This window comes from Hipposideros armiger, unplaced genomic scaffold, assembly GCF_001890085.2.
Source record: "Hipposideros armiger isolate ML-2016 unplaced genomic scaffold, ASM189008v1 scaffold_280, whole genome shotgun sequence".
In the NCBI taxonomy this organism is placed as follows: domain Eukaryota; kingdom Metazoa; phylum Chordata; class Mammalia; order Chiroptera; family Hipposideridae; genus Hipposideros; species Hipposideros armiger.
In genome coordinates, this window is record NW_017731630.1 from 1,668,844 (window position 1) to 1,681,711 (window position 12,868).

General features: G+C 49.8%; 1 protein-coding gene across 18 annotated transcripts in view; it reads left to right on the forward strand.

Annotated features, from left to right (window-relative positions):
- PTK2 (protein tyrosine kinase 2) overlaps positions 1-12,868 on the forward strand; it is a 188,561-nt gene that overhangs the window by 152,652 nt on the left and 23,041 nt on the right. For all 18 annotated transcript variants that reach the window (XM_019657844.1, XM_019657843.1, XM_019657827.1 and 15 more), the window contains one exon: positions 5,876-5,987. In XM_019657844.1, the coding sequence (XP_019513389.1) occupies positions 5,876-5,987 (112 nt within the window). The remainder of the gene's footprint in view (positions 1-5,875; positions 5,988-12,868) is intronic.

Genomic DNA, 12,868 nt, shown 5'->3' on the forward strand with positions numbered 1-12,868 from the left:
GGGGGAGGGGGGAGAGAAACCTACATAAGTACAAGCACAGAGAGCACTAGAGTTTGGAGGAAGTTAGCCTGCTGTTTCGAGTTGTGTGTGTTGTATTATGAAGGTTAGAATTTAAAAAGAATTTTTAAAAGACTCTGTGGCCTCAGGCAGGCGACTTGGCTTCTCCCTGTAAGAGCAGAACCACAAATCCCACCTACACTCTAGTTTTCAGGGTTACCGGAAATCATCTGAAGCCTCCCGGTGGACCGTGGCTCCGGTCGGCTCACACCCGGAGCTGTTCTCGGGGCAGGAGTAACAGAAAAGCTTTTTCTGCGCATCTGTAGGGATCTGGGGATCCCAGGGTGCAGACAAATCGTCAACTACCTTAAAAACCATCTGGGGATTTGAATTGAAACATGTTTGCTGTCATTACCCAGATACCAAAACACAGAGCACATCTTTTTGACAGTTCATAGATGTTTTATGGAGACGTGGATTTAACATTTTTAGTCTGTGAGCAGCATCCTACGCGAGTGTTTATGAATCCTTGTTGATTCTTCCTTTGTCCTAAAATGTGAACTCTGAACTGAAAGCTCTGGGTTTGGTTGGTGACATGAGGTTACTTGTGCTTCTTCACTGTGTGTGGGTTTTGTTAAGTGGTTTTGTATTTGCTTCCAAAATTCCTTTCAAAGGTGGAGTGTAAACTCCTCCTTAGTCATCGTGACAGTATTTTCCCTCTCACTGCTCCCCTGTTGGGTCTAGATAGGATCTGTAGGAGCAGTGTCTCTCAATTATCTCTCTATGCACAGTAGAACAGCCACAGGATCTGAACTGTAAGGGTTTTGTTGTTGTTTGGTTTGTTTTGGTTTTGGTCCTTAGCCTTCCCAGTAATAAAAAAGTAATAGGAAATCTAAATTTGATGGGAATTTAATGTAAAACTTAAATTGTTTCTACTAAAAATTATGTCTTAACCATTTCTTATCTAGAGATAATTCTTACAGTTGCCATTTCGCTGCTGACATTTCCTATCTTTTCATTAATTCTGAACAAGTTTTTCTTTGTGTCCTTGAATATAATAGCTCTTTAAAGTCCTTGCCTGATAATCCCAACTTCTGAGTCATCTTTGGAGTTGGCCTCCTTTAGAATTTTTTTTTCCTTTTGAGAATGGATCACATTTTCACATTACTTTGTATATATTAAGTAATCTTAGATTATCCTAATTGTCGTAACTCTTGATTCAGTTATATTCCTCTGAAGAGTGGTTGTTTGGTTGGTTGGTTGGTTGGTTCCTTGGTTTTAACAGGCAGTTCACTTGGCTGGGCTCAGATTGCGGACTCTTTCTCCGTGGCTAAGTTCTCTTAGCCTTAGCTGGGCTGCGTGGAGCCCGTCTTGTGTGTGCATGGCTCGCAGCCAGCTAGAGATTTGGGCAGAATTTATACCCGGAATTTGAGGAACCCCCTCCCTGAGATCTCCCCTGTCACTCTTTACCGGCTGTGCTGACCCAAACTTGGTCGTCTGGTTCTTCTGACCGGTTTGGGTCAGAAGACTGGGGCCTGCTTCTGGCTGTCGGCCATTAGAATGTGGAGGCCCCCTGGCCACCCCTTCCTGCTGTGCCAGCTCCCCTGGAACCTGGCTGCTTTGGGGTGCTCTCACAGAGCTGCTCGTGAGGTCCACAGTCCATAGTTGCTACCTGCGAGAGGTGTGGTTAAGGAAGGACTCCTCAAACTTGCCAGGACTACCAGGAGATCATGATGTTAAAGTCAGATTGGAGCAGGAATCACGTTTTTCCTAATTTTGAGATGGTAACAGCACAACCAAACAAAAGTGTGCATTTCCTACAGTGTTAGTGCGTGATGAGTAAAGAGAGAAACGCAGTCTTGGTGTAGCCCTGAGACTAGGCGTCCAGCCTGCTGTGCCTGTTTGTCAGAGGTAAAGAGCAGAGGCCGGCGCTGTGACACTTTGGAGTGGCTTTGAGCCACTAGGTCAGCCCCCTACAAATACGCCAGCTCCTGCTTCGTCTCAAGCCTCCAGCCTTGTTTTCTGCACAGATACCAGGAGTTTTGTTGTTCTTAAAAGGCCAGTCCCATTCCTGTGTGGTGAGGCAATGGTGGGTAATTAAAAGAGCTCATGTTTCAAAACTGCTATTCCCATGAACTTGCCAAAACAAGCCATTTCCCTCTTGGCTTTTTTCCCTTCCAATTTTTTGCCGCTATTTCTCTGGCTATTTTTCAGATTAGCTTAAGTAGCTATGAACCCAGACTGATTTTATATCCAAAGAAAATTTTGTGATGTCACCATAAAATTATTATGTTTAGGTGATCAAAGTCCGATTGTTCTTAAAAAAGTTATTCAAGCAAAGAGTATTTCTTATATTTAAAGGGAGAAATGTTGGGTAGTTTCAAAGAAAAGAATAGCAGTATAGTCACTGTCAGGAAAAATGCTACAGAAATGAAACAGATAAAAAAACTCATTTTTTTCCTAGTAGTTTGTAAGGCAGGTACAGAACTAACTCACATTTGTTTACTTAAGGGTTTTACTGGCTTTTTTCACATACTGTATTTCTCCACCCCACAATGGATAGAACAGACATTATTCTCATTTATGAGTGAGGAAACAAGTTGAAATAGGCCAGACTGCCTGTGTCACCTCCCTCAGCAGAGATGCATCTCCTAGCTGTGCCCTGTCTCCTGGGACAACTTGACGGGCTCATCAGCCACTCAGGCTGGTGGCCCTTTTCCACTCTGTCCTCGTCTGTGCTGGAAATTTGTGTTTGCATCTCAGCTCAGCACTGGAGACACGGAACCTGAGACCACGTTCTTGCTGTCCATGAAAATACCTTGGAAGTAAAGTCACACTGTGTTGCCCCAGACGGGAATTTTGTAAGACCTCTGCCTCCCAGGTCACGGAGGCTAAGAGCAGGTGAGGCTAACAGCAGGTGTCACAGGCGTGTCGCAGGCCAGGAGGACTCAGCCAGAGTGGCCTCAGGCTGTTCGTGTCCTTTTACTCTGAGTTGGCCTCATTGATGACTTTTTCTGTTCAAGCCAGGGCCATGTGAAATAAAACGAACATTCACTAACGTGCCTCTTTCTCCTCGTCGTGACTCTCTTGCTAGATGGGACTCACGGCTAAACAAAGACGTGGTTGTCACGTGTTCGGTTTGTTAAATGAAAAGTCTTAGCTTTTACTGTTTCATCTGCCTGCAAGTTTGAGACTCAGAAATCTCCATCCCAGGAAAACCACGGAGGCTCATTGCCAGCTCACATTCAGCCGCTCAGAGCTCCCAAATGGAATGTAGTGCTACTAAAAATACTTGTAGTTTGGGAAAATATGTTTAAATCTGACCTCCTTGACACGCTGCACATTCCAGCTTATTGCTCTGGGTTCTCGAGCAGCTGTGCAGAGAAAAGTTCAGAAACGTTTCCTTGTGCACCCTCCCTCCTTCTGTGGGAGTCTTCCATTGTAAAAACAGCTATCTTCCGAGTTATTTATATTCCTGACTGCTCTGGGCAGCAGATTGTGGCTTCTCAGAAGCATTTTGACCTGTTTTTTTGGGATGAGAATGAAGTCCTGAGATGGAAGGAACTCGCTTCCCGATTATCCTGTTCTTTGAGGGACAAGACAGGCATGTTGGGTGGAAGAAACACTGAAGCGCCTGTCACATGCCACATGCAGTTGCTGCACCACCGATGGGAGAACCCGGGTCCCAGGCTGACAGCCGTGGGAAGTTTGCGACCTAAATCCCATAACGCAGAGGAGTAACGTAGATGCTGGTGTGTGGTGAGGGGCGGACATGAAGGATTCTGACTGTAAATTCAGGGGTCGGAGAACAGGGGGAAGTGGGTGTGGGCGGACGGAGCCTCAGAGGGTCTCCTGATGGCCAGGGACCTCACGGGACCTGTTTGGAGGGTTTTGTGGAGAACGCTAACCTTAAGCTCAGGGTGGCCCCATTCACAAAACAGCCATGTGCAATACATTGCCTCATGGGAAGCTATTTAAAATGGAGGTTCCGTTGCCTTAAAGACTATGTCACACGTGGCCTTCTCATAGCTTGCCTGCATTTTAACTATTTGAAGAAGGTGGAAAAAAGGGACGATTTTTTTTTACTTGACTTTATTTTTATGGACTTCTCAGTTGTTTAAAACTATAAAATTTTTGGAAATTCTGATTTGGGGTTTGTTATTTATTCCGCGGGTCGGTGATTGAGAGAGGGCGCTGAAAAACTCCCAGCCAGGGACAGTCCTCTGGACCCCGTGCTCCAGGGACATCTGGAAGAAAGTCGCCTGCAGCCCTTCCCTGCTGAGTGGCAGGAAACAGGGCGCTGGGCTAGTGGGCTGACGGTGGCTGTACTCACCACTTCAGCATCGTTAACTCATGCAAATATGAGTGTGCTCCAGGATCTGTGCTCATTCTGGGCGTGCGAGGACGAGCCGCCCAGTAGCAGCCCTCAGCCTCCTGGAAGCACAAGTCAAGCAAACATGTTTACAGGGCATTTAAACGAGAGTTATAGTCGTTGGACCCAGGGCCGATGCCCGGCAGGGCTGGCCCAGCGTGCACCTGGAAGTCTCGAGGGTGACTTCTGAAGGATCATGGAAGTTTCATGTTTTTTTTCAGTTGTGATCATGTAGTTGGAGCAGCCAGAAAACCAAAATCATATTTTGAGGAAAGGGTGGAATCTTTTAGCAAAAAGCCTTTTTTTTAAGTGCTAATGTGATCATGGAGGAAGCATCCCCTTTCCTTAAAAAAAAAAAAAAAAGAAACACATCTGTAGTAATGGTGCGCTGACTCAGGGCAATTATGAGATGAATTTTGTCTGTCTTTTCCTGATTTAGAAGGTGATTGCGTGAGTTGGGCTGTGTGAGAAACAGCTCGCCCTGGCCTCCAGTCAGGCAGGAATGTCTGTCTGAAACAGTTGAGCAAATTCCCAGATTAGAAAGGGTCTGGTGCAGCTGACCTCACTCTCGTGAGTAATTCTGGGTGGTTACTTACTGCGCTGCACCAGGAGGCTGGCCGCTGAACGCGCTGCGTTGTCAGACCGGGAGTTGCAGGCATGTAGGGAAGAGCTGTTGGCCTCAGTGGGGACGAAGGTTTCCAAGACCTGCCGCCCGCAGAGCCCCAGGGAGTCGCTGTGGGATGGGCGGTTAGCAGAGGCTCCTGTGGCTGGCTGCCTTCTGGGTAGGCTAGCTGATGGCAGGCGGCCAAGACGAGATGCCGCTCAGCAGTCACTGGGCAGCGGCTGCAGGACTATGTGGGGCGGCAGATAGCCTCTGAGTAGCCGGGCAGCGGTAAGTAGCCGTGTGACTTCCACCGGTGTGTCCAGTTTGAAGCAGCCAGCACTTTCAGAAGCGCTGGTAAATGCTGTTGCAGATTTCCTAATTTCCCCGAGGAGGTAAAGCTCTGGTTAAGCTGAAAGTTAGTAGGAAGCCTGCAGCGAGCCGTTTCGGGAGGTCACTGGCCAGATTGCTAACCTGTCCTAGAACGTGCTGCTGTGGTCCCAGGCGGGGGGAGGGGCGGGGAGCCTGTGTGCACGTGCAGATCCTGCCCTGAGACGTGCCTCTGCCTGATGAAGCGTTGCTGGGGTTTGTCGGGGTTACTCTGCTCTGTTCAGAATAAACGTGGGCATACAGACGCTCCGTCTCGGCTCGTCTTCGTTTCCCTCAGCGTCTGCCTGCCTTCCCAGCTGTCCTTCCCTTCCCGGTGGCTGTGCTGTGAATGGACGTGCCTCTGGACCGAGGCTATTCTAGGGTCCCCTGGGGAAGCGCTAGGAGCCTGAGCCCCTCTCCCATCTTTCTTGCCACCCTCTGCTGCTAGCGGCGGGTGCCCGAGCCGCCGGTCGGGGGGGTGGTACTCTTGCTCCCTCCGCCTGGCAGCGCACTCACACCATGTGTTGTCTCTCTAGCACAATCCTGGAGGAGGAGAAGGTCCAGCAGGAAGAGCGGCTGAGGATGGAGTCCAGGAGGCAGGTCACAGTGTCCTGGGACTCCGGAGGGCCCGACGAAGCACCGCCCAAGGTAGCGACAGCCCCCACCCCAACTTTGCGCTTCCCTCCTGATTCCGCGTCGATGGTGTAGGCAGCTGCTGTCGGCAGGGAGGAAGCTGCCTACCGGGCTATTCCAGAAGCACCTCGGAACCCCAGCTGCTGTTTTTGATTTGCCCCTCTGCGGAGTGCCCTCTTGTGCGCTCATTTTCCTAACTGCATTTTGGCTACAGCTCTTTCAATCCGTGAGTGATTGGATTCGATGCGATCCGCCTCCCCCTAACCCCCCCGCCCCCACACACACCCCTGCCTGGGGTGGGGGAGGCTTTTCCTGTGTGGGTTTTCAGGGACCTCCCTCACTCAAGTCCAGGACTAAACCTCAGAGGGACAAAACCAGGTCACGAGTGCCTTACATTTCGCTGTGATTTAAATGAGTCAAATTCTGCCTAACCCTGTTCCTTCTGGGTTTGCTTTTGTTTTGTTGAGAACCTTGTGCACATTTTCTGTCTCCTTCTTGCCTGTGCCTGCTGGCCGAGGGGTTGGTGAGAGCTTCCCGCAGCATCCTCAGCCTGGCCCGCCCCCTCCCCGCACATCCCTGACCCCCAGGAGGCGGCCACAGCCTGCCCCCACTGCCCCGCCGTGCTGTGCCGGGGGGCCCTCGAACACTCCTGGGATAGGGATGCTTTATGCCCCTTTGGCTTCTGACAGGGTGCTGTTTTCACACTCTGGCTAACTTGCCACGAATAATCCAGTTCAGGTTATTTTCTGGAAAGTAAATAGGTCATAGGCTTTTTTGCAGTTGGTAGTTACCTGCTATTTGATATTTGATGAGCTGGAAATAGATGAAGAAACTTTGACAAGTCTTCATTCGCTTTTTGAAAATTGTTCAGAAATCTGTTAGTACAAAGTGCTATTTAAATATTGGACCCATTTTGTTATCACGATGCCTGAACGCTTGCATTTGTTGGTCAGGGTTTTAAACTGTGTAACTGTACCCATCATCACACACTGAACATGAAAACGGGTGATTGAGGCAGCGATTCAGGATCTCAAAGCTGCAGGGCTCGTAGACCAGCATCCTCCACAGATAGAAAAACCGAGGCCCCGAGAAAGGAGGCTGCCCACGCCCCTGCCCGGCGGATGTTCTTTTGAGCGAGTCAGTGATGAAGCCAGAACATTTCTCCATCTCTCTTAGTCTAACAACAACCCTGTTACCCGCAGAGAGCCTATGGCTCCACATCCCAGCATATAAGGACTACTGTGTCTGTGCACGTCGCCCGGCTCTTAACTGGGAACAGCTCAGACTAGCCCGGCACGGGGAGGCGGGGGGGCTTGGAATTCATTGCTCGGGCCTGGAGCCCAGATCTGCCCCCATCCCATGGGGCTCTTCCCAACCTCACTCTCCTTGTCTGTGACACGAGGGTGGCACTACCCCCTCCCTCTTAGGGGTGTTGCGAAGATCACCGAGCGTGAGGTCCTGTACGTGTTCGGTGATGGGCACTAGATAACAGCACACTCCCCTAAAACCCACAGAATTAAAGAACTTTTTTCATCTAAACATATTTCTTGATCTCAGTCTAGGGTTTTTAATAATTTTCATTTGGCTAAATTTAGAAAGCTGTGCACTGAGTTGGTGGGTGAAGGCGCGTGGGCTTATTCTTGTTTTTAGTACAAAGATGAGTTAGTTCTGTTTACATTTTTTTATGTCCTCACCTTTCTTTTGTGAGAAGTTTCAAAATGCATCTCTTCAGTTTCTTTTCTATAATTGGAGATTGTCCTGCCCTTTGAAATGGCTCCGCGAACTGCAGCCCTTCTTGTTCACGTCGGAGAGGCATGAGCTTCTCCCTCATCTGCGGTTGGCCGTGGCTGGTCCCGCCCACGCCGACAGAGTTGAGGAGTCTAGTTCCAGTGAGGCCCACGGAGACTAACATATCTGCTCTTTGACCCTTCAAGAAAAAGCTTGGAAAACCCCGGACTAAAAATATTAACAGCCTAGACAGTTATCTATGTTGATGTAAATACTCGGATGCTTGGTGGTTACAAACACACACACGAAGCGGTCAGCTCCCTGCCAGTGCGGACCCAGTCCTGTGTGCACCTTCTGCCTTCTCTTTCTTCACCTGTACAATTGTGTTCTGCTGTTGTGGGCCCAGAGCCTGAAGTTGAAACGTGTCCACGTGGCAGGCCAGCGTTTGCTCTCGCAGGCCCCTCTGCCCTTTGCGGAGGGAGCTCTGTAATTCTGCCCGGGCATCTGAGGACAGCTCAACCCCACTTAGATCTCTTCTATTCAGGTAGGATCTCAGCCTTTTGTACATAAGTTTTGTGTACTAATAAATAAAATTTGTAATGTAGTTTAATTAGCTTTTTAAAGGGAAGTATTTTTTCTCTCACCCATTCAAGATTCAAAATGAAAAGCTGAATTATTGTTACTTAATGGCAAAAGCATTATAACCACAAAGCTCATTATTCAGACTGTGTTACCAATCCCTTCATCAGTACTTAATACCAGTTTTTTCACCCACTAGTCATCTGGAGACGTTTGCCTGACAGGAGCCCCATGCGGGGATGGTCCCACTTAGGGCTCATTCATTGGCCTACAGAGTCACGTGAGATCAGCCAAGCCTCGGGAGAAAAATGTCTCAGAACGGCAGTTTTAAAGTGTGATCCTCGAACCCAGGGGTTTCCCAAGACCTTTCCAGAAGGCTGTGAGTTCTAAACCCATGTCATAGTCCTGTTGAGATGTCCTTTGCCTCGTGTACTGCGTTGGCAGACGTGGCGGTGGATAAAGTGCTGTCACCTCGGCACAGATCAGGGCGGCAGCACCACCTGCACCAGCCGGCACTGAATTCTCTACTCGGGACCCAGACAATAAGAAAAGATGCCCGTGTGCTTAGGAGCGACCTTCACGAAGCCGTGAGAAGTCCTCTGTTGTGCTCATAGGAAGTCCACCTACAGCTCTCGCTGTGTGGCTGAGCTGTGGGCTGGATTGGCCAACTTTTTTCATGGAAGACCAATTTTCTGTGAAAGAGCGACTAGCAGACATACTGTGGTTGTTCCGAGTTGTGCATTTCATAGCTATTTTCTCAGAAAAGAAAGTAGCGAGACTGTCTCATCAAGGAAAACAACTGAGGGCATTTGTTGCTGGTGATAAAATTTGAATTTTCAAGCAGAAATGTGAATTTTGAAAAACATCCATCACCGTGACCTTGACAGCTTAAACCTTTCTGATGAGCTGAGGGTGATACTAACAAGCATGATTATTTTTCATATTGTATACCGAAATGTGCCAACATTGGGAAGGTCTACATCACTCACTGACCCATATTTTCCAAATGGTCACATCGTGCGTGGGTAAAGCCCACAGTACAAGACAGTGATGGAGTTACTGGAACGTGACAACCTGGTTTCAGCTTCCACATGGCAAGTCACCTTTAAGAAAATGCCACTTGTTCAGTTTGGGTGTAGTGTCAGAAAACAGTGTCCACGGCTGGGCCAAGACCCTATTAAAATGCTCCCCCGTTTTCCAAGCGCACAGCTGTGTGAAGCTGGGTCTGCCTGCAGCCCATCACTCTGACTGATGGGACGCAGCCCTGAGAGCTGGCTGCCTCCCAGTGAGCCTGGCAGGACAGGCGCCACTCCTCTCACTGGCTTCTGGGGGCGGCGCGGGTGGGGGGATGGTGGTGAAAAAAATAGTGGTGTTTTAAACATGTAATTAGTTTGTTACTTGTTATTTTTTAATTCTTTAAAAGATTTTATTGGGGGAGGGGAACAGACAAGTTGCTGTCCTTTTGTTCTTCAGTCTAGTTGTGGAGGACGTCGCTTCACTGGCCCATGTTGGTATTATCATTGTGCTCTTCCCGGCTGAGGCAGGCTCTCGCCACCCATTGGGCGGCCGCTCATGGTGGCTCAGGGCAGCTCACGAAAGCTCACACCCGCTGCCGGCCAGTCCCACTGCAGCCTACACCGGCGCTGGCGACTCACGGCAGCCCAGCTCCAGGTTGAACTGTTGTTCACCATCTTAGCTGTAGAGGGCGCAGTGTCACTGGCCCTCATGTGGGATCCGAACCGGGGCCCTGCTGCTCAGAGCTGGCGTCCCAAGCCAACACCTAACCAACGCGCCACTCCGCCGGCCCAGTTTGTTATTTTTAAGTGTGTTTTAATTTATAATAATAGAAGTATTGGTAGATATATTCGAGATAAACAAGCTCCTGAAGTCCTCAGTAAGTTTTGAGAATGTGGAGGCTCCTGAAAATGAAAAGTTTGAAACTTACCTGCCTCAGAATAGGGTTTCTCAACCCTGACTAGACCTGGCACTCCATTTCTATAAAAAAATATTTGATAATGTCCCGCTTCCTAATCCTGAAGTGAAATACATAGGTAGTAAAGTGACTTACTAATTTCAAAATGCCAGTTCTGCCAGGAGACTGCTAACTATACAGGAGAAATAAAAGTAGACCTTAATAACATTGTGCACACACCTGCAGGAAATACTCAGGTTGGTGGCACTGGGAGGCGTGCATGGCCGGGAGCTTGCATCTGTGTGTGGATTCACTGTGACCACGACAGTCACAAGCGCAGCCCCAGCTGCGACTGAGCAGGAATCTCATTGGTCTTGGTGACGTGATTTTCCACAGTGGCGGAAAATCTTGGTAAAGTTCAAACCAAACAAAGTAAAATTGTCCATCAGGATACAGTAGTTGCTGTTCTGCAAAGTTCAGTGTCTGATAAACTAGGCAAAATACTATTTGTGTTCACATGTCAGCCAGTTGGCTCTAGGTTCTTTATTTATTTATTTATTTTTATTTTTTTTAGCTGAGCCATCCTGCTACCTGTTGGCAGCTCAGCGGCTACTCAACTCGGGCCGGGCATCGAACTGCTGTTGCTAAGAGCTCAAACTCTTGAGCGAGCTCTTAACCAACTGAGCCACTCGGCCTGCCCTCTAGGTTCTGATTACAGGACCGAGTTGCTGTTTTACCTTCATAAGGTTGAGAGAGACATCCGGAAGGAACGGGTCCTGCTGCTCAGACCCGTTTGTCCCCGCCTGCCTGCCCCTGAGTGCCCACCGTTGTGGTCCTCAGAGTGCCCCTCAAATACCCCTGACGCCCTCCCAGCTGAGAACGCTTATTCGGACACATCAGTTTTTCCTTTCTCTTCCTCCTCACTCTGGAGGATAGCAGGAAAACTTCCCTCAGCTCCATAGTCCGCTTAATTAAAATCCACATTTCTGTCTTTGAGGAGGACATGTTGTGTTCCTGGTAAATCGTAGCAGGTGACACTTGTGGATGTTCCCGGGGAAGAACTTGACAGATGTTAGCTTATGGCAGCCAGCCCTGTCCCCACCCTTCCACTGAGCCTGGTGGCAGGGAGGGGAAGTGCCCAGTCACCCGCTGGACGCCCATCCTCCTGCCCGCCGTGCCCAGTCTGTGTGCAGAGCACAGGTGGCAGCAGCACTCCTGCGCGCTCCGTGGCTGTCGGTGAGCAGGGGTGCTGCTGTGCCCTCCTTTGTGAAGCAGGTTTCTTTGCATCTTTGTACCCGTTGATTTTACTTTGCAATGGAACCTTACCAGTGCTATCATTTGCTGCCTGTGGGATGTTGTGTGGAGATGGTGCCATTCTCTGGCCAATCCCGCTTGTGCCGCCTTCCTATTGGCGAGACAGATGTGCGCTCGTCATAGAGCAGCATCAGCACACAGCAGCTGTGCGGCAGGCAGCCTGCCCTTCCCGCTGTGCAGCCCGTCCTCATTGCCTGACTCCTCTGAGCCTCCGTTGTATCCTCTGTGCAATGGACCAGTAATCCTGCTTAGCACATGCTCTCCAAAGGATCAAATGGTGTGTAGAGCGCCTAGCTCGGGGCACACAGGACACGCTGAGTAAAAGTTCTCCTTTTTGCCACCTCCAGAATGTAAGCCAGAGGACACACTGGACGGCTATGAGGTGCTCTGTCTGCTGCCCTGATGCTTGGCGCTGGGTGCTTCCGTCCTTGGGCTCCGGGGAGCCTTTCCCAAACAACCATCGTAATGCATGCGAATCAACACATACCTTTAAATGGGCGGTGTGGGTAGACTCACACTCCTTTTTTACCTCCTGTTAACACGTGTTCAAATGAAACCTTTAAAAATATAAATCTGAAGGATAGTCCCTTGGGCTTCATGGGCCACACTTAGGAAATTGCCCCCTAGTGCCCAGAGTAAAGCCCCCTCCAAGCTCCTTTCCTGTTTCAGGGCGTCCTGGGGGCCTGTCCTCATATGTCAAGTCTGGAGTGGACTGTACCTGGGACACTGAGATGGGGCGGTGCTAAGGGGATAAGGAAGCGTTTTCCACTCTCAGGTGAAGAGGCCTGTGATGGCCCCCTGGTCAGGATTCCAGCACCTGCGGAGAGCAGAGGACATAGGTTTGTCAGGCGGGAGAACTCGGGCCGCTGCATGAAGGAGGTAATGGGGGAAAGACTCCAGGACAGGACAGGACACGTTCTCCAGGCGGAGGGGGCAGTGTGAGCAAGGCGGGGGCAGGGCAGACCTTAGCGCCTCAGAGCCTCTCAGAGCTTACTGGACAGACCACGCCTCCCTCCAGGACCGTGCGTGTCATGGGAAAGAGACACGGGCACTGAGGCCTGTTCTCTCCTCCCCTCCGCCTGCTGCGGCCTCAGCCCATTTCCTTTTATTCTGGTCGTAACTTGGCTGGAGAATAATGGGTTTCCACTTGGTGCAATTCCTCAGGTTTAGACTTCTGTGTCACACCAAGCTGTTCTTTCGCTACGAACTTTAAGTTCAGGCATCTCACAACAGAAGGAGGATTTTAGAGCTGGAAGGGCTTTCAGAGTGCCTGTAGCTCAACTCATTTTACAGACGTGGAAAGAGAAGTGAGCCGGCCTGCTCACCTGCCCTCGGTCACCGGCCGGCCAGCGGCAGAGCAGGG